The following is a 21,911-nucleotide window of genomic DNA, read 5'->3' as shown; positions in this document are numbered from 1 at the left end:
CGCGCTTTAACCATACTGAAAATGTCTAAAATCATTAATTCTTTGAATACCCTGCAGTTCATATCGTTAGCTAAACTGTTGCAGATGTCACTATTACAAAAGTGTCTAGCAGAGGAAAGAAAATCGAGGTAGTGTACAATGCTACATTACAGACGACTTACATCAATCAGGACTTTAATATGCTCTGAGGAAGTATTTTATAACAATTTCTGTAGTATAGTTCTTATGATAATTTTTGAATAATGTATATTTTATTAACAATGAAACTGTTTCTTGATTGTTTCTAGCAGTCTTCACAAAAATGTGCATTGTCTATTGAATGACGAAAACAAAACATTATCGGTATACCAGACAAATCTGATAAAAGAAAAATTAATGCATTTAGGCAAATTTCAGTAATTACTAATTTTATTTAGACAGAATTGGGATGGAGTAAGAAATGATCGCCGGCCGCGGTGGCCGAGCGGTTCTAGGCGCCTCAGTCGGGAACCGCGCGACTGCTACGGTCGCAGGTTCGAATCCTGTCTCGGGCATTGATGTGTTTGATGGCCTTAGGTTAGTTAGGTTTAAGTAGTTCTAAGTTCTAGGGGACTGATGACCTCGGATGTTAAGTCCCATAGTGCTCAGAGCCATTTGAATTAAGAAATGATCATAGCGATTGTTCTGCATATTGTGCTGCGTACCAGGCATAATTGATCAAATTCTTAAAACCTGGTGACGCAAACTACTGACATTGCACAAATGATTGAAGTTTAACAATACTATTCCGTTTATAAACCTGAAATGACAAAGAACTATCAGAAATTATACTGGCCGACAGTTTACTGAAAAATGCTTTACAACGCCGAAAAATGGTTCAAATGGCTCTAAGCACTATGGGACTTAACATCTGAGGACATCAGTCCCCTAGACTTAGAACTACTTAAGCAGCGCGGTTCCAGACGGAAGCGCCTAGAACAGCTCGGCCACAGCGGCCGGCTTTTACAACGTCAAAAAATTTCTTTATCGAGAGGCTAAATCTTTTCGCCATCCTCCTAAAGACAAATGTGATGTTACATCCAGGCCCAGAGCCCAACAAAAGCAATAAATTATTTGCTGCAACTAGTAACAAGACGTTTAGGATGTAATATAGAAAATTATTCTCTTCCATGTTTGCACATTTTGCTACGTCGATTACAAGGTTTATGCAAGCAAACAGTCCTTTTATTTAATTATTGGTCCAAATTTACCTTGAGGGTCCTGAAGACAAATATAAACCTGCGGAAACAGTAATCCACTGATACTATCACAGCAATTGTATAGGAATGCGTAATAGCATTCACAGATTGCACAAACGACTTTGTCTTTCTTTCTCTCTAAATGGTAAAGTGTGGTCTGCACGCAGTTCTTATGCGAAACCTGTCCGATTGGCTTTGTACACAGCATTTTAGGGGATAGCAAGAAGCTTCGTCTTTGCGTCAACCACGAAATTCTCTATAGTATTAATCACATCTCGTCTACACTTTTACGTACTTGAAGAAAAATTCGTCATTTTCCGATTTCCTTTTCTGTATAATTTCATGAATCTGTTTGACTAAGTCGAAGAAACATGGAAATCAATAACATTAATCTCACTTGCAATTCAGAGGGCCCAGTCACGTAGATCTCCTTCGGTAACAGTCCATTGACTTTTAGGAGCAGGTCTAAATCTTTCGAACAATTGTTCTTTCACAATTTTTAAAGTTTCATTTTGGCGTGTATTTCATACTTTCTTCAATTTATACAATTCAAGTTGAGGTTTTCCAAAATGAAACTGGCTTTCCATACTACTTAACTTCATGCGTTTTCCCCTTCCTTCGTTTAACCAAAAATGTACAGCTTTTTATTTGAAACTAATTGTTATTACCGTATACATTTTCCTCTGGCTAGGAAGGTATTGTGCTTTCGATGTGGCCTTTAATTAGCATAATAATCATCATTCAAACCATAATTCACAAAACTGTCAGCTATTTCCAGTTTCGTCTAATGTTTCCACATTTTCTAGCAAAATGTCGACGTCATTCGAATGTACGTCCAAGAAATTAGCTAATAAATAACATATATGTAGGTATTCAAAAGAGATTATTTCGACTGCATACCATGTTCTTCATATTTCATCATTGCAAGTTTGAGAACATTAATTGGATTCCACATTTCGGTGTATTTTCCTGTGTAAAAAATTGCAGCACATATTTCGACATGTCGGATTGGATAGATTACTAGTAAGCAACGGTGGTGCATTGACTGATCAGTTAAAATACTGTTGCTCGATGTAAGTGCTACAACTAACAGTTACTGAAATATTTCTTTCTTTTGGTGAAGCACGGCTGCATGTACCGTGTCTGTGAACTCATTGGGAATGGGTCTGTGATGATAATAATAGGTGTTTTTGTTGATAGCTAAGTTGTTATCACTAAAAATACCTCTTAATACAAACAGAACAACAGGCACGGATCGAGGGTTCGGTTTGGAGGGGGAGGGCAGTGAGATTCACGATTTGTTACTGTCTCCCCCTCACCTCTAACGCACACAAAGACGTGTACGATTTTAGCGATGATAACAAAACAAACGCATATAAAATGTTTTAATATTAAAATAATAATAAATTATTTGATTACTATAAAATAAATAAAATATTTTTGTGTAACAATACAGTGCCCAACACAAAGTGAGGCACTCGCAAGACATAGTCGCATGTCAGTGTGACTTCATACATGACCACCTCATCGGCAGGTATGTAAATGATTAAGAGCCTTCAGTACTCTGTGACAGGTAGAACAGCTATTACAGTGCATTAGTGTTGTTTGTGTTTAGTTTTGTTATCAGGCCTGGTAGGGTACATAAGAGGCGTGAGAAGCTTCAAATTTTGAGTGATCACTGAAGAATATGAGGATGTCTAGTACCAGACAAAGCTTTAAGAGGACTTGTCGTATGGTTAATTAAATTTTTCGGGTTTGTGGGGCATTCAGATGTGACAGTGGCCCGATAATTGACCGCATAGGAACGTAAGAGCAGGTATAATCGTCGTAAAGGTTGCTGTTGACCACCACAAGAGAAGACTACGAAATAGTACACCATGGTCATCGCAACCCCTACACATCTGGTCCTGAGGTCAGAGAATAGGTAATGGACTACCTAAAACTTCCTGTGTCATACCGCACCATTGGGTTGCTACTACCAGCAACCGGACTAGGAAATAGACAGCGAGCATTACCTGCGTTAACATCACAAAACTAGCGACTAAATCTGGCGTGTCGCTGCGAGCGGGAATGCTGCTGAATGGCAGCGCATGGTGTTCAGCAATGAGTCGTACTTCTTCACTACCCCAGATGACCATAGTCGATGACATAGAGAGAGGGTTTATAATTCCAGTGTTTAGGAAAGGCACAGTGGTGTTAGTCCTGGCATCGTGCTGTAGGGAGCCATGGGAGAAGACTTCGAGACACAGCTGGTAATGATTGAAAGAATCTCTGGCGGAGCAAGAGTACGTCGCAGACATCCTATCTCCTCATGTGTTTTCTCTCATCGGACGGTATCGCCGTGCTAATCCCCGGATCTATTGCCGATAGGACCAGCTCGAATGTCAACTCCGCTCCCGTGCCTGTATCCAGGATATCAAGGATCAGTTAAAATAGTTTTGAACCAGCTTGCCTAAGATGATTGTATAATGGCTTTATGACACCTTCCTGGCCGAATCACTGTATACATCCAGGACAGAGGGGGTACCACACTGCACTGACGTGGGCTCATACTGCGAAATTCTTTGTATACTGTAATCACTGAAATACACTACTGACCATTAAAATTGCTACACCAAGAAGAAATGCAGATGATAAACGGGTATTCATTCATTGGAAAAATGTATTATACTGTAACTGACATGTGATTACATTTTCACGCAATTTGGGTGCATAGATCCTGAGAAATCAGTACCCAGAACAACCACCTCTCGCCGTAATAACAGCCTTGATACACCTGGGCATTAAGTCAAACAGTGCTTGGATGGCGTGTACAGCTACAGCTGCCCATGCAGTTTCAACACGATACAACACTTCATCAAGAGTAGTGACTGGCGTATTGTGACGAGCCAGTTGCTTTGCCACCATTGACCAGACGTTTTCAATTGATGACAGATCTGGAGAATGTGCTAGCCAGGGCAGCAGTCGAACATTTTCTGTATCTAGAAAGGCCCATACAGGACCTGCAACGTGCGGTCGTGCATTATCCTGCAGAAATGTAGGGTTTCGCAGGGATAGAATGAAGGGTAGAGCCACATCTGAAATGTAACGTCCACTGTTCAAAGTGCCGTCAATGCGAACAAGAGGTGACCGAGACGTGTAACCAATGGCACCCCATACCATCACGCCGAGTGATACGCCAGTATGGCAATGGCGAATACACGCTTCCAATGTGCGTTCACCGCGTTGTCGCCAAACACGGATGCGACCATCATGATGCTGTAGACAGAACCTTGATTTTTGACATTCGTGCACCCAGGTTCGTCGTTGAGTACATCATCGCAGGCGCTCCTGTCTGTGATGCAGCGTCAAGGGTAACCGCAGCCATGGTCTCCGAGCTGATAGTCCATGCTGCTGCAAACGTCGTCGAACTGTTCGTGCATACGGTTGTTGTCTTGCAAATGTCCCCATCTGTTGACTCAGGGATCGAGACGTGGCTGCACGATCCGTTACAGCCATGCGGATAAAATGCCTGTCATCTCGACTGATAGTGATACGAGGCCGTTGGGATCCAGCACGGCGTTCCGTATCACGCTCCTGAACCCACCGATTCCATATTCTGCTAACAGTCATTGGATCTCGACTAACGCGAGCAGCAATGTCGCAATACGATAAACCGCAGTTGCGATAGGCTACAATCCGACCTTTATCAAAGTCGGAAACGTGATGGTACGCATTTCTCCTCCTTACACGAGGCATCACAACAACGTTTCACCAGGCAACGCCGGTCAACTGCTGTTTGTGTATGAGAAATCGGTTGGAAACTTTCCTCATGTCAGCTCGTTGTAGGTGTCGCCACCGGCGCCAACCTTGTGTGAATGCTCTGATAAGCTAATCATTTGCATATCACAGCATCTTCTTCCTGTCGGTTAAATTTCGCCTCTGTAGCACGTCATCTTCGTGGTGTAGCAACTTTAATGGCCAGTAGTGTAAGATCACACACTCCCTCAATCCGTGAAGTTTCATTCCTTTTCCTCCTCCCTTTCTGAGTGCTTCATTTGTTTTTGGTATCCGGTGTAATTTGTTCACACCATTGAATAGTCCATTGTTTTGTCATAACATCCAAGAAACTGCAGTTTGAAAAAATATGGCCTTTGGAAACGATACGTCCGAAAATTTGAGAAGTATTCGACACAATAACAGCATCAGATTGACACAACATTGATAAAAATCACAGGATATGAAGTCCGCCTCCGGTAGCTGAGTGGTCAGCGTGACAGAATGTCAATCCTATGGGCCCGGGTTCGATTCCCGGCTGGGTCGGAGACTTTCTGGGTGTTGTGTTGTCCTAATCATCATAATTTCATCCCCATCGACGCGCTAGTCACCGAAGTGGCGTCAAATCGAGAGACTTGCACCAGGCGAGCGTCTACCCGACGGAAGGCCCTCGTCGCACACAATATGATATCAAAGTGTGCACTCACAGTCATCAGCAGTTTACTAAGCACAGCTATGGTGAACGCTGGTCTGTAAAGTATGGCTACAAAAGTGTATAAATGAGGGATATGATATTTCTTTCAATGGTTTCCGTCTATCCGCCTATGTCCGGGAAATCATCTTTTTTTTTCCCTAATGGAGTGTCTTTTCCTTTCTGCCTTGGCCTACTCAACTTCCTGTGGTTTGCCGGTCCTACCTCTGAAGTCACGAACCGTGTTGCATTTGTTGTTGTTAGCACATAAAGTAACCTGTGCATATGTACCTGTAGCTGGCTGGAATGTTACCGTTAAGGCTGCAAACGTATCTACATGGGCAGACCCTCTAGCAAGCAAATACAAAGTATCTTGTGTTAACATGTAGCTTATTAAGGGTTAGAATTCCTTAACATTTGTGAGACTGTTAGTTTTCACGCTACTTCGTTCACACAAATTCAGAAATTTATATATGAGAAAAGGTAGAGACTTACACTATTTTTTTGTGTTGATGGTGGTGTGTGTGTGTGGAGGGGGGGGGGGGGGGAGAGAGAAGGGAGTCGGCGTGAGGGGGTGGATACTATTTGGACGTGAATGTATGCATATAACCACGACCCAACAGGATGGAGCAACTGCCCATATAGCTGTCCGAACCTTTGAGCACATTTATAAAATCTTCACGCCTGACAGAGTTGTTAGTAGAGGCCAGTCTGGTAGCGGCCCTAGCTGGCCGCCCTGGTCAGCTGACCTGTCAGTGTGCGATTACCTTTTATGGGGAGCTCTCAAGTCTAGGGTGTATGGCAACAGCCCTCATAGCCTTCAAGAACCGCAGCAGAACATTTCGGATGAGACTGCGGCAATTCGAGCAGTCCATCTCCGATCCACCTTCAACAGCTTGCTGACCAGTGCCCAGAAGTGCCAAGGGAACCTGGCAGAAAATCCAAAGACATTCTGGTCGTATGTGAAGTATGTTAATGCCTTCTCTGCGCGATAGCAATGGAAATACTATTGAAGACAGTGCTGCCAAAGCAGAGTTACTAAACACAGCCTTCCGAAATGCCTTCACAGAAGAAGACGAAGTAAATATTCCAGAATCCGAATCGAGAACAGTTGCCAACGTGAGTAACGTAGAAGTAAATATCTTCGGAGTAGTGAAGCAACTTAAATCACTTAATAAAAGCAAGTCTTCTGATCCAGACTGTATACCAATTAGGTTCCTTTCAGAGTATGCCGATGCATTAGCTCCATACTTAACAATCATACACAACCGTTCGCTCGAAGAAAGATCCTTACCCAAAGACTGGAAAGTTGCACAGGTCACACCAATATTCAAGAAAGGTAATGGAAGTAATCCATTTAGTTACAGGTCCATACCGGTAACGTCGATATGCAGCATGATTTTGGAACATATATTGTGTTCAGACATTATGACTTACCGCGAAGAAAACTATCTATTGTCACACACAGTCAACATGGCTTTAGATAACATCGTTCCTGTGAAAGACAACTAGCTCTTTATTCACATGAAGTGTTGAGTGCTGTTGACAAGGGATTTCAGATCGATTCCGTATTTCTGGATTTCCGGAAGGCTTTTGACACTGTACCACACAAGCAGCTTGTAGTAAAATTGCCTGCTTCTGGAATATCGTCTCAGTTATGTGACTGGATTTGTGATTTCATGTCAGAGAGGTAACAGTTCGTAGTAACTGACGGAAAGGTATCGAGTAAAACAGAAGTGGTTTCTGGCGTTCCCAAAGGTAGTGTTATAGGCCCTTTGCTGTCGTTTATCGACTAATAACGTCATCAAAAGATCAAAACAAATTGAAAAACGATTTAAAAGAGATATCTGAATGGTGCGAAAATTAGCAGTTGACCCTAAATAACGAAAAGTGTGAGGTCATCCATCTGAATGCTAAAAGGAATTCCTTAAACTTCGGTTACATGATAAATCAGTCTAATCTAAAAGCCGTAAATTCAACTAAATACCTAGGTATTACAATTACAAACAACTTAAATTGGAATGAACACATAGAAAATGTTGTGGGGAAGGCTAACCAAAGATTGCGTTTTATTGACAAGACACTTGGAAAATGTAACAGATCTACTAAGGAGACTGCCTACACTACGCTTGTCGTCCTATTTTAGAATACTGCTGCGCTGTGGGGGATCCTTACCAGATAGGACAGACGGAGTACATCGAAAAAGTTCAAAGGAGGTCAGCACGTTTTGTATTATCGCGAAATATGGGAGAGAGTGTCACAGAAATGATACAGGATTTGGGGTGGACGTCATTCAAAGAAAGGCATTTTTCGTTGCGCCCGAATCTTCTCACAAAATTTCAATCACCAACTTTCTCCTCCGAATGCGAAAATATTTTGTTGAGACCGACCTACATAGGGAGAAACGATCACCACGATAAAATAAGGGAAATCACAGTTCGTACGGAAAGATATAGGTGTTAGTACTTTCCGCGCGCTATACGAGATTGAAATAATAGAGAATTGTGAAGGTGGTTCGATGAACCCTCTGCCAGGCACTTAAATGTGATTTGTATCCATGCAGATGTAGATGGTCTCCAACATCTGCTAAAGTCAGGTTAGTACTGTGTTTCCTTTCCTCTGCTGTATTAGCTGCCGAATAAATGAGGCTGTTCAGAAACCAACACTAGTGTTTTTGTATTATTTATGTTGCTACCAAAGAACAAGCCTGTTGAAATGCATCTGTCCCGTCATTCCGATTCAACTTGGCCGTTTGTGTTTCCGAGATTCGTGATTAAACAAATGTCGTTCGTATTATTGAAACGCCTTCTTTGCAGAAATTCTCAATTCAGTGCCTAGTAAGATCTCAATAGGTTACATGCATATTATATGGCATCGTATCAAGTCCTTCATTATACAGCGAAAGAATGCCACATTGTGCTCTCGGACAGCATGATATTGATTGACTTAATTGTAAAAACGAACCTAAAAGGTTTTACATTATTTTAAGTGTGTAGTTGAGAGGAAGGCGTACCCTTGTGGTAGGAGACCTCGTCGTAGCGGTCCTCTATCTCTGCTGGTGTGGTGGCGTCCGCGTAGAGAGCGGCGCGCTGCCCGCGCACGTCCTCCCGCAGCGCAGACTGCGTCACGTCCACGCCGAACCGCGACCACATCTGCCAGTCCGGCCGCATCTGCGCACACAAAATGGCTCTCTTATTGCTTCTGTCTGCGTCCTTAACGCTAACAAGAAATGCAGCTGGTTCAGATACTTAGTACGTCTTTGCGCAACAGAAGTGACAGCGTAACAACACAAAGAAAGAATGAATTTTCACTCTGCAGCGGAGTGTGGGCTTACTTGAAATATCCTGGCAGATTAAAACTGTGTATAGGATCGGAACTCGAACCAGGGAGGCTGATCTTTTGTGGACAACTTATGTACTGACTAAGCTATTTTTTTTTTCACTGAACTGAAATTAAATAAATCAAAAAGTTTCATAAATGGTGATGCTTAGCTTAGTCATCATCAGTATACCCTTAAAACTACGCTGGTAGGCGAAAATTTAAGGAGGAAAGTAGCTTTCGCATGATGTTACACTACCTAGTAACACAACTCGATGAAACTTGAACCATAAGCAGAAAGAACTAGTATAGTCCAGGACGTAAATAAAAAAAAATAAGCATTGTGACGAACAGAAATGACACTTTTATTCGAAGACAATAATTTCACTGAATTCACCGCGATTTATGATGGTCCCCTGGACTTTGAGGGGAGGTTTACTATCTTTTGGTTCAAAGAATCGATTTTTTTAAAATTGCATTTTTGGATCCGTAAAAGTATTTAGAATCCACCCCTGAAACGGTATTTCCGAATACGGAACGAAAATGTTCGTTATTCGCGGTTGAACAAATAAATGCGCCAGCCTGAAATCGGCCTTTTTCGAGCACCAGTTTTTTTTCTTTCGGAGGACGAGTTATTGTACCGGTGCTTGAGAGGAAACACACAAAATTCAAATGAAAGTTTGAACGCGTGTGTTTGGAAGTTAGCCCACAAGCATTTGCATCCTGGTGCGAGGACTGTGGAGATTGCGACTTTTCTGGCAGTGAGCAGCTTCAACGAAGGATATTCAGCAATTCTGAAGACCATGACAACGATGGACGTCACCCTGGGACTCTATTCGACGCGGTTCACCAAGCATTCGGACGACCACCGGATTCAAGCGGCCGAAAACCGCTTGTCATGGGCCGTAAAAGCGGCTCTGGAGCAGCGCAGGATGGCCCAGATCGAACAGAACGCCCTCTATGAGGAAGAGGAAGGACTAGTTTATGGACTCGGAATAGTAAATTGAACGTAAGTTGCATAATATTGCATTTATATGTAGTCAAAACTTCAAACTCGTTTTTCTAGAAATGACTTTTTTTTTATCGCGCGGTATGGTAACTTCAAATCTACGGAACCGATTGGCATGATTCTTTGTTTTCGACGAAGCTAACTACATTGTCTAGGAGTTGTACCACTTTTATTCCTATCCATCAACTATAAATATTTTTACTTGGTCGATGAAGACGAAAAATCGATGAAAAAACCCCTAGTTTCTTCAAATGGCCGCCATTTTGTTTCCTATGATCCAAATAACTTAAGCGAGGCACGACTCCTAAAGTATCTTATATACTTCGCTAACGTCAACTAAATTTTGATTGCAGACGAGCCGGCTGACCTGTGACATACCGCGCGTGTAGGTCTACATCGAAATTTTGTTTCGTTCCGACGGCACTTCCACCGTTGCTCTTCGAAATTTTCCGGCCGAAAAAATTCCAGTTTGTAGAGGATATATCAATAAACATTTTGACCAAATTTGACATTGATATCTATAACACATCCCGAGAAACAAATTCTCAAAAAACATGCTTTTTTCGGGCGAAAGATAGTAAACTTCCCCTTAAAATAGTCAGGACGTAGTTCGTAATAGATTTTGTAATCGACTCTAACAGCAATGCATCCTTTGCAACGTGCTCCCATGCTGGCCGTAAAGTCGGTAAAGAGTTGTTGTGGTAGGGCGTTTCATTCCTCCGGCAGCTCGGCTCACAGCTGCTGGATGGTCGTTTGTGCTGTGGACGTGCTGCAGTTCGTCTGCCCACCGCACCCCACAAGCGATCGATGGGATTTAAGTTGGACGAACGTGAAGGCCAGTCCATTCGCAGATATCCTTTCCTTACAAGAGCTTCTCTACCTGCGATGTTCGATTTGGTCGCAAATTGCCATCCATAAAAATGAAGGCTGCGCTGAACGTACCCCTGGGAAAATGCACATGGAGAAGTAGTACGGTGTCACAATAACTTTGACCAGCGCTTTCAGAGCGCCAATGTAAAATTGAGGCTCTCCTCACCACAACACCTGGAACACAAAACCGATCATTTTCCACTATGTCCCTGGGGGCATTGTGTATTCATTCCCACCTCTCACCACACGAGAATACGTCAAGCGTTGCCGAAGTTATAATTTTGGTGGTCCAGGTGTTAATGTGTGGGGAAACATAATGTTGCATGGGTGCACTGACCTTCAAATCTTTGAGCACAGTACACTCACCATTCAAAGTTATTGTGATACTGTACTCCTTCCCCATGTGCGTCTTTTTAGAGGTGCATTTGGCCCTAACTTAGTTTTTATGGATGACAGTGCGCTATCACATCGAACAGCTCTTGGCTCGAGAGGATACTCGGCGAATGGACTGGTCTGCGACTTAAAGCCCATCGAGCACTTATCGCATGTGTTGGGGAGACATACGGCAGCACGTCCATTTGCACCTATGACTATCCAGCAGAGGTCAACCGCGCTAATGGCTGAATGGAACGTCCTATAACGAGAGCTCCGTACCGACGTCGTGGCCAGAATGGGAGCAGGTTGCAGAGCATGCACTGCCGTCCGTGTTGATCACCTATTAAGAGCAACGTCCTGCCTTTTGTAATGTCCAGGGGATGATCATAAGTTACGGTGTCTTCAGTGTAGTTATTGTCTTTGAATAAAAGTGTCATTTCTGTTCATCTCATTGCGTATTTCTTTCAGTTACGTTCTGTAATACACTGAAGAAGTTCTTTCGGTGTATGGTCCAAGTTTCATTGAGGTATATTACTTGGCAGTAACGACCATATGTAAGTTCTTTTCGTCCTTACTTTTTACATTAAACAAGGAATTAATTATAATAATGGAAATGAGAGTTTAGCGCCACTGGCCTGGAGGCCCCTTGAAGGGCAGGCCCGGCCGCCTTGGTGCAGGTCTTATTACATTCTACGCCACAGTGGGCGACCTGCTCGCCGGATGGGGATGAAATGATGATGAAGACAGCACAACACCCAGTCCCTGAGCGGAGAAAATCCCCGACCCAGTCGGGAATCGAACCCGGGCCAGTAAGACGCAATCCGTCACGCAGACCACTCGGCTATCGGGGCAGACATAATAATAATAATACAGAAAAATAATAATATGATGATAAAAAGGCGGACTGTAGCTGTGAGTATTTTGTATCCATAGGAATGTACGGTTTTAAGTAAAGTACATCATAACGATGAGCTCTCACAACTTTGCTTCCCCCAGTACCGCCTCTCCTACTTTCCAAACATCTCAGAAGTTCTCCTGCATACCTTGTGAGAATAGTAGGCTTCGAAGAAAAGGTATTGCGGAGGAACGACTTACCCACAGCCGCAAGTATAGGTCCCACGTTCGAGTCCCGCTGCGCCACACGGTTTTAATCGCCCAGCAAGTTTCAATACGAAAGAAGTCGCAATTTTCTAAGAAATCTTTTCATTTAAGTTTATCATCGCATAGACTTTTATTGCTGGGGTGCATATACGAAGAACGACTGAACTTGTGAGAACTTGAACGATGGTTATAAGAATCGGGTCAGTACAGCTCTAAAGTAATTCCGTTTTGATCATTGTGAATATGAACTGTGTAAAACGGTAAAACAATTATGAACTCGAAGGCTGATTTCAACGCTACAATGCTTTACTATATGTGGACCTACTGGAGATGGTATTCATTTACCTTCATCTGACCTTTGAGCTAACGCACCTGCTGACTTATTAGGATACACACAGTTTAACGTAAACTCCAAACCAAGGCGCGACTTTGGCAATCATTCATTAACGTGAAAAATGCAGGTCTGAAAGAAGTGATAAGTGACACACCATCTTTGCACAATTGCACACCAGGAAAAGTTAAGTTGTAGCACGATATGAGGTCAGATCGGAAATGAAGGCGTTTTGTTTTTCACAAAAGACAGACCTAATCATTCGGAGTTGAGTCGGTGGAATTAAGGCATTGTTAACGATACAGATGCAAAACATTTTGCAATATTTCCTAGTTGAATTACACTATCGAGAAATCTTATATATCTCTGTCTATAAGAAAAGCCCATCTGTGTCGCAAAGTTTCGGAAAAAGCCTTTATTGAGGCTAAAGTGACAGAAGCTGATGATGATGATGATGCTGATTGGTTTGTGGGGCGCTCAACTACGCCGTCTCAACGCCCGTACAAAGCTCCAATTTTTTTCACAGTCCATTCTAGACACTCTCACGAATGCTGAGGATGATGATGATGAAATGATGAGGACAACACAAACACCCATTCCCCGGGCAGAGAAAATCCCCAACCCGGCCGGGAATCGACCCCAGAACCCCGTGATCCAGAGGTAGCAACGCTAACCACTAGACCACGAGCTGCGGACGGAAAGTGACAGAAGCTGTTGTTGCACATGCAAAGAATAAGATTTCTCTTTTCCTTCAATATTATGTACACAACGTAAAGAAGGGTAATCTTGAAAAACATATGCTAAGTTAAAAGATCTCTGGCATCCAAGGAGAAAGAGTTCAGACCGCGTCTTACACATTAATACCGTGTAATGTTCTTGGAGAAATGCATGATACACACTGTGCTGTCCTACAATATAGTTCTTCACTATCGGTTTCAATCATGGATCATCTTCACGATGGAAAAATATCTATTGTGACAAAGTCACATTTTCATGTCAACAATGGCTTACACTTTTCTCGTTAAATAGCATGTATGACATGTGAAGTTGTCAGAATAGATATTTTTCCACCTTGTAGATGATCCATGATCGAAACTGGTCGTGAATAATATACTGTAAGTCGGTACAGTGTGGATTTCTCCAAGTATATCGCCGCTGTTGACAGGAAGTCTGGAAAAAGAGGAAATGAAACACACTAAATGCATATTTGATTTGACGCATTCACAATTGTTTATTGAAGCTTATGTTGGTTTCGCAATACCCAAGCCACCAGTAACGTAGCTGTGCATGGTCAAACTTTACTCTCTTTTGAAACATAGTTTCTTGTACCCGCTTAAAAAGCGTATGGTTAGTAACCTCACAAATGGCAATTCTTAGTTTTCATTGAAACAACGCAGTTTGTCGGCATTATAACAAATGTAGGTAATTGTTTCCCTTCAATCAGAAGCATTCTTCAGATTGTTCTTATGAATATAGGACCACCTACAAAACATAACACATTTCTTGATGGAAATGGCATCTTTGCTGTTCCAGTCTCTCTTCTGTGTTTGACGTCTGGCACCCAGAGGAGGACTTGTAAACAGCGGTCCTCTGGACCGCACCCTCGCTTTTGAAGTGAGTATTCGAGCCTCCCGCAGTAGGACGCCAGCCCTACCTACTTAACAGTCCAAAGCTGCACTCTTGACAAGTTGTTCACCATTCGGTATCCCAGGAAACGGGATTGTTTGGCTTTCCTGCAGCACAGAAAATTTTCTTTCACGTTGCTTCCCTATCCCGCTGATTACCCAAGTCTCCTTGGTGCTACTTCCCGTGCCATTATTTACATCCTAACAATAAAAAATTGTTGTAATTGAGTTTCCTGTGACTTTACTGTCACACTAAAAACTCTGGCAGTAGCAATTTGGAGCCCTGGAAAACTTCCCTCGTCAATTATACCTGGCATAGGAAAAGATACCCTCTGTTAAAGATAGCTAACTTGGAGAGATGCCTATTCTTGAAGCGGAAGCATGAAGGTCAGCAACGATCCCAACGACTGAATGTATTACTCTATAATATATGTTCCAAAGAGGTAATGAAATAACTCAGTGCAATAAACTGACAGCACTCGTCAGTACACGCTATCAATTGTCGACCAGATCACAGCTGCTCTTACTAATGCTTCTGATGTTCTTATTCTTGAATGAATGTACACTAGGTTAATAGCCTGCTTTACTAACAAATGTTCGCCTCCGTAACTGAGCGGTCAGCAGAGATGGCTGCCATATGGAGGACCGTAGCTCGATTCCCGGTACTGCAAAGATTTTTCCTTGGTCGAAGGATTGGTACGGGGTGTACTCAGCCTCGTGATGCCCACTGAGAAACTACTTGACCGAGTAGTAATGGATCCACGATCTGGAAAGTCTACAAAACGGCCGGGAGAGCGGTGTGCTTAACATATGCCTTTCCATACCGCATCCGCATGACGCCGCAAAGCAGAGGATGACACGGTGACAGGCAGACATTCCTTGGATCATCACGGCCTGACGAAGAGCTCTTTTTTTTTTTTTTTTTTTTTTTTTTTTTTTTTTTTTTTTTTGCTAACATATAGTTTATAAGAAACAGTTATTTCAAGTAATCGACTGAACAGATATCACTTCCTCAAAATTAAATTACCTTGTAATGAAACACCAAACACAGAATATCTAAAACGAGCTGACAACAAACGTCTGTTGCATTTTGCTCAGTCGTGTTCTGGTACAAAGTAATCAGTTTCATTTCTGTGAGTAAGGTATAGCATAGAGAAATTTGAGAAATCAATGGACAGGACCGCTGAATCGAACAATTTTGTTATCATACAGACAACTTCTTTCACTCCATAGTTAACTGTACATTATACTAAACGGAAAGCAGTTTATTCCACTATAGGGAGGTGGAGACTGAGGTACAAGTTATTAGCAGTTAAAATATTTATAGTCCTCACACCCATTGAAAATCGCAGTAAATGATGCCACTAAAAGTTTTATTAATGATTTACGTCTGAATACGTGTACGATTGTTAAAGTTACCTGGTCGACGATGGCGTACTGGAAGTAGGTGGCAAAGCCCTCCTTGAGCCAGAGGTTGCTCCACCAGCGCAGCGTGGCCAGGTTCCCGAACCACAGATGCGCCACCTCGTGGCTCGCCGTCGCCCACACTTCTTGCAGCGAAGCAGCGTCTACATGCTTCTCGTCTAGCATCGCCATCGACTCACTGTCGAAAAGTTGACGTGTGCTTTATCAGTAAGCACTAACATAAGCGCACTATTTTCTCGTAAATAACTATAAGAAAATGTAGCTAGAAGGAAGTTTTTGTCTAGAGCAGTGCTGCATTGCGTACTTATCATTACTTTGCTACACTGAACTGTAAACGAACAAGTTGGGACTAAATGTCAGCTGCATGTAAAAGGAAAATAAACGTATAGTAGAAAGGCAAAATTTTATTTTATTTTATTTTTTTATTTTATTTATTTATTTATTGTTCCATGGGACCAAATTAAGGAGAAATCTCCATGGTCATGGAACGAGTTAATACATGAAATTATAACACGATAGTAGAAACAGATAAAATGAAATATAAAAAACACATTCAGGCGACAAGTCGTAATTTTAAATAAAGAAAATCAACAACGTAACACTGGAATTTGCTTAATTTTTTGGCTCTTCCAGGAGCTCCTCGACAGAATAGAAGGAGTGAGCCATGAGGAAACTCTTCAGTTTAGACTTAAAAGACTTTGGGCTACTGCTAAGATTTTTGAGTTCTTGTGGTAGCTTATTGAAAATGGTTGCAGCAGAATACTGCACTCCTTTCTGCACAAGAGTCAAGGAAGTGCATTCCACATGCAGATTTGATTTCTGCCTAGTATTCACTGAGTGAAAGCTGCTAACTCTTGGGAATAGGCTAATATGGCTACAACAAACGACATTAAAGAAAATATATACTGTGAGGGCAATGTCAGAATTCCCAGACTCTTGAATAGGGGTCGACAAGAGGTTCTCGAACTTACACCACATATAGCTCGAGCAGCCCGTTTTTGAGCCAAAAACACCCTTTTTGAATCAGAAGAATTACCCCAAAAAATAATACCATACGACATAAGCGTATGAAAATATGCGAAGTAGACTACCTTTCGTGTTGAACTCTCACTTATTTCAGATACTGTTCTAATGGTAAATAAAGCAGCATTTAGTTTCTGAACAAGATCCTAGACATGGGCTTTCCACAACAGCTTACTATCTATCCGAACGCCTAGGAACTTAAACTGTTCCGTCTCGCTTATAATATGCCCATTCTATCTGATCAATATATCAGTTCTTGTTGAATTGTGAGTTATAAACTGTAAAAACTGAGTCTTACTGTGATTTAGCATCAAACTGTTTTTCACAAGCCACGAACTTATTTCATGAAGTACATTATTTGAAACTGTTTCAATATTACACACAAGATCCTTCACTACCAAGCTGGTGTCATCAGCAAACAGAATTTTTTTTTTGAATCACCTGTAATACTAGAAGGCATATCATTTATATAAATAAGAAACAGCAGTGGCCCCAGCACCGACGCTTGGGGAACGCCCCACTTAACAGTGCCCCATTGCGACTGAACATCACTACCACTCTCAATATTGCGGAGAATTACCTTCTGCTTTCTGTTCTTAAAGTAAGAGGCGAACAAATCATAAGCTACTCCCCTTACTCCATAATGGTCCAACTTCTGCAGTAATATTTTGTGGTCAACACAGTCAAAAGCCTTCGTTAAATCAAAGAAAACACCTAGCGTTCGCAACCTTCTATTTAATCCGTAGAAAGCCTCACAGAGAAAAGAGAATATAGCATTTTCAGTTGTTAAACCATTTCTAAAACCAAACTGTACATTTGACAGCAAATTATGTGAATTTAAATGCTCCAGTAACCTTGTATATACAACCTTCTCGATAACTTTAGCAAACACCGATGGTATGGAAATAGGTCTAAAGTTGTCAACATTATCCCTGTCTCCCATTTTATAAAGTGGCTTCACTACAGAGTACTTTAATCGGTCAGGAAACCGACCACTCCTAAAGGAAAAGTTACATATATGGGTAAGTACTGGGCTAACATACACAGAACAATACTTCAGTATTCTGCTAGATACCCCGTCATATCCATGAGAGTTCTTGGTCTTTAGTGATTTAATTATTAACTCAATCTCCCTCTTGTCAGTATCATGGAGAAGTATTTCAGGTAACAGTCTCGGAACACTTTTTTCTAAGAGCGCTATATGATTCCCTGTTGGGACTAGGTTTCTATTTAGTTCACCTGCTATATTCAGAAAGTGATTATTAAATACTGTACATATATGCGACTTATCAGTAACACGGGCATTCCCACTACGCACTGCTTCTGTATCCTCGACCTGTCTCTGCAGACCAGCCACTTCCTTTACGACTGACCATATGGTTTTAATTTTGTCCTGAGACTTAGCTATTCTATCTGCATACCACTTTTTGCCTTCCTAATAACAATTTTAAGCACCTTACAATACTGTTTGTAATAGGCTGCTGCATTTAGATTTTGACTGTTTCTAACGTTTTGATCTACAAGATATTCTTATCCCTCTAGTTAGCCACGGAGGCTGCCTGTTTGTGCTAGTACCCTGTTTTGAACGTTCTAACGGAGAGCAACTTTCAAAGAGCACGAGAAAAGTCTTGAGAAAAGCATTATATTTATCGTCTACTGTATCAGCGCTATAAACATCTTGCCACTCTTGTTCCTTGATAAGGTTTACAAAGGTCTCTACAGCAACTGGATCAGCTTTCCTACACAGTTGATAACTATATTTATCATGTGTTGCAGCACAAATATCTTTTAGAGTTAAAATTTGTGCATCATAATCCGTATGTGACTATACATTTTCCAAGTAACGCCAGTGTTGAGTATTAACGACATGTTAACACTATGTGCTAACCGGAATTCGTATTTGGAACTTATCTAGGAGTTAGGACTGACAGAAAGATCTGACGAAAGCAGAAAGCGTTTATGTAATCAGTTTTCAAATTAGCAAGCAGATTATTCAACGACCTTCTGGCCGTTCCATAAGTATCAGTACTATCATTGTTCCCCACAGTATCCACACCCAACGTGGGTAGGCTTATACCTGCGATGTACGCGGACGACACCTCTCTAGGAAGAAGCATAGGAGTCTCCAAGGACATTCGTCACCGCCTGCAGCACGTTGAGATACCCTCGTAGAGTGGACAGTGTAAACGGGATTGTTGTTCTATGTAGCGAAGAGTCAGGTGCCGACGATCATCAGGGACCTCGTCACATCAGACATACGAGGGACGTTCCGAAAGTAAGTGTTGTATTGGCAGAAGAGCCAACACCGTGTTACTAGTGGGGGCCGAAATGCACGCGTTTTAGCTCACGCAGGCTGGCGTGAGGAGGGAAGGACTCTACTGACGTGAGGTCTGGAACATGACAAGGAATTAGAATTCAGAAAGCGGACGTAATTAGTTTGATACTTAACTTTAATCCATTAATGATGCACGTCGCTCATGATGTTACATGATTCACAATATTATCTGTCAGAATAGTAACTGAATATGGCGCCTTGCTAGGTCGTAGCAAGTGACGTAGCTGAAGGCTATGCATAAACTGTCGTCTCGGCAAATGAGAGCGTATGTAGACAGTGAACCATCGCTAGCAAAGTCGGCTGTACAACTGGGGCGAGTGCTAGGGAGTCTCTCTAGACTAGACCTGCCGTGTGACGGCGCTCGGTCTGCAATCACTGATAGTGGCGACACGCGGGTCCGACGTATACTAACGGACCGCGGCCGATTTAAAGGCTATCACCTAGCAAGTGTGGTGTCTGGCGGTGACACCACAGTAACTTCCGTCAGTATTTTTCACACTCAAACTTTATTTCCAACACCAAATACACCATGGCATCATGAATTGTACGTCTTGCACTATTTTTCGACATAGTCGCCACCGACATTGAGATATTTGTCATGACGCGCAATCAGTTTGAAGAAACCACTCTGGTAAAGCTCAGGGCACTGCAATGCAAGGAAATGCCGCACAGTCTGCTCTACCTCAGTATTGATTTGGAAGTGACGCCCTGGGAGTGAGACTTTCAATGCACGGAATAGGTGAAAGTCCGATGGGGAAATATCGTGTGAGCCTTGCTGTGTGTGGTTTTGCATTGTCACCCAAGGGCACACCACTTAAACTCAAGAGCCCTGGTCTCTTTCATCCAATGGCGGACCTGAGTTTCGTGACGGCGCTGCAGTAGCATGCCCCATTAATGGCCCCTTGCTAGAGGAAATCAAAAAGAATCACACCTTTCGCGTCCCAGAACACTGAAGCCATAACCTTTCCTGTGGCGGGTGACATTTTGAATTTTTGTCACTGGTGAACTGGTTTCTTCCACGTCACTGAGGTGGCCTTGGATTCTGGGGTAAAGTGGTGCACCCATGTCTCATCGCCTGTGATGGTTCTGCACGGGAACGCGTTTCCCTCTCATACAGACCGCATAAAGTGATCGAGGCTAATTCCCATTCCTGTACTCTTGTGATCCAGGGTCAGGTTACTCAGCACCCATCTTGCAGACGCTTTTCAGTGACACCATGTAGCAAATGACGGGCCTGAACACGGCCCATAAGCAGTGTCGACCCCACGTCTGACACCGTTATGCACCCGTCTGCTACCATCATGTCCTGTATCCTAGCAATGTTATTTGCAATTGTGGATGTGAAGGGACGCCCACTGCGACCTTCATCTTCCACACTGTGCCTTCCTTCTGTGAACATGCAACACCAGCGCCGAACCACCTGACGAGACATGACCTATTCAACATCCACTGTCTGTTGGCATTCATGGACGACGGACACTCGCGTGCCACATGCTCATTCATACCGGCTGACATCGGGCACTTCCATTGGCGACCACACTGTCGGTACACGTCCGTCTGCCATAATGATGCGTCCTCTAATAACCTTGGGCATCCCGGCCTGTTGCTACTCTATATCTCTCTCCTCCGCTGATACCCCTTCCGTCACTGAACTAGCAACGAGTGTGGATTCATCTAGCGTTTGTTTGTGTCACCTACACATAGTCGAATGTGAGGCCTTGTCCACTCTGTCGTATCAGAATATTCAGTTCAGTTCACAAATTGGTTATTTTTTCGGACATTTTCGATTGAAAATGAGCTTGTTTTTAATTTTTCACGAAACTGTAGGTTGGCAACACACTACTGACTTGAAGCAGCTATGTTTCGAGATGTTTTGACAACAGCTTTTTTTTTAATTAATGGCTCTCTGGTACGTTCCTGTTTAGCCAACTCATTCTTCCACACGCAGTCTGCGTGGGAAGCACATGCTAGGTACTAGCCGGGCTTTTTCGTCAAGCGGCGCCCCTTCAGCACAGTTCTTGAATTACGTGGGACTTTCTGAAAGTAAGTTTCGTCATAGTTTCTGAAAAAGAAGATGATACAGTAGGTGACACAAACAAACGCTGGATGAATCCACACTCGTTGATAGTTCAACCCCTCCCCCTTGATGTCTCAGAATGTGTCCTATCAACCGAGCACTTCTTCTAATCAGGTTGTGCTACAAATTTGTCTTCTCCCAACTTTTATTCAGTACCTCCTTATTAGTTACGTGATCTACCAGTCTAATCTTCAGCCTTTTCCCGTAGCATCACATTTCAAAAGTTTCTATTCACTTCTTGTGTAAACTTGTTACCGCCCATGTTTTACTTCGATTCATGGCTACTCCGAGAAAAAGATAGGACATTGTGGCTGGCCACACCAAACTACTCAGAAGACTGGTGAGTCAAGGAGAAAAGTGGCGACATAACGTCTTAGCAGACACGTACCCGAAAGTGAGGAGCCCCCAGTTCTCCACGGCCCAGTCCATGTTGGGGTCCGGCACGATGACGCAATCGAGCTTGGAGAGCCCGGGCGGCAGGCCGATGCCGATGACTGCGTCTGCAGCGACTCGGAGCGCCGAGCCGATGGCGGCGGCGGCCTGCCGCGCGCGGCCCTGCCGGCCCGGCACCACGTAGCAGCTGCCCGGCACCGCGCCTGGAGCGGACGCGTTCACCGCCTCCCACGGGCCCACCGCCAGCGACACCACGTACGGCGGCAGCAGCGGCGTCTCCACGAACGAGTCCCACTCCCACTCGCGCTCGCTGCCACAGGCAAACAATACATGTGGAAGAGCGAAACACAAATAAACGCTTCGCT

At 43.0% G+C, this 21,911-nt stretch overlaps 1 protein-coding gene across 1 annotated transcript in view; it reads right to left on the bottom strand.

Annotated features, from left to right (window-relative positions):
- Positions 1 to 21,911, bottom strand: part of LOC126470948 (aminopeptidase N-like) — a 536,862-nt gene that overhangs the window by 157,064 nt on the left and 357,887 nt on the right. Inside the window, exons 6-8 of the mRNA XM_050098998.1 lie at positions 21,542 to 21,856; positions 15,713 to 15,896; positions 8,678 to 8,834 (exon numbers count right to left, since the gene is read on the bottom strand). Coding sequence (XP_049954955.1) covers positions 8,678 to 8,834; positions 15,713 to 15,896; positions 21,542 to 21,856 — 656 coding nt within the window. The remainder of the gene's footprint in view (positions 1 to 8,677; positions 8,835 to 15,712; positions 15,897 to 21,541; positions 21,857 to 21,911) is intronic.

Source organism: Schistocerca serialis, chromosome 3 (assembly GCF_023864345.2).
Source record: "Schistocerca serialis cubense isolate TAMUIC-IGC-003099 chromosome 3, iqSchSeri2.2, whole genome shotgun sequence".
Classification (NCBI taxonomy): Eukaryota; Metazoa; Arthropoda; class Insecta; order Orthoptera; family Acrididae; genus Schistocerca; species Schistocerca serialis.
The sequence above is the reverse complement of the archived record's forward strand: the minus strand, read 5'-3'. Positions and strand labels throughout refer to the sequence as shown.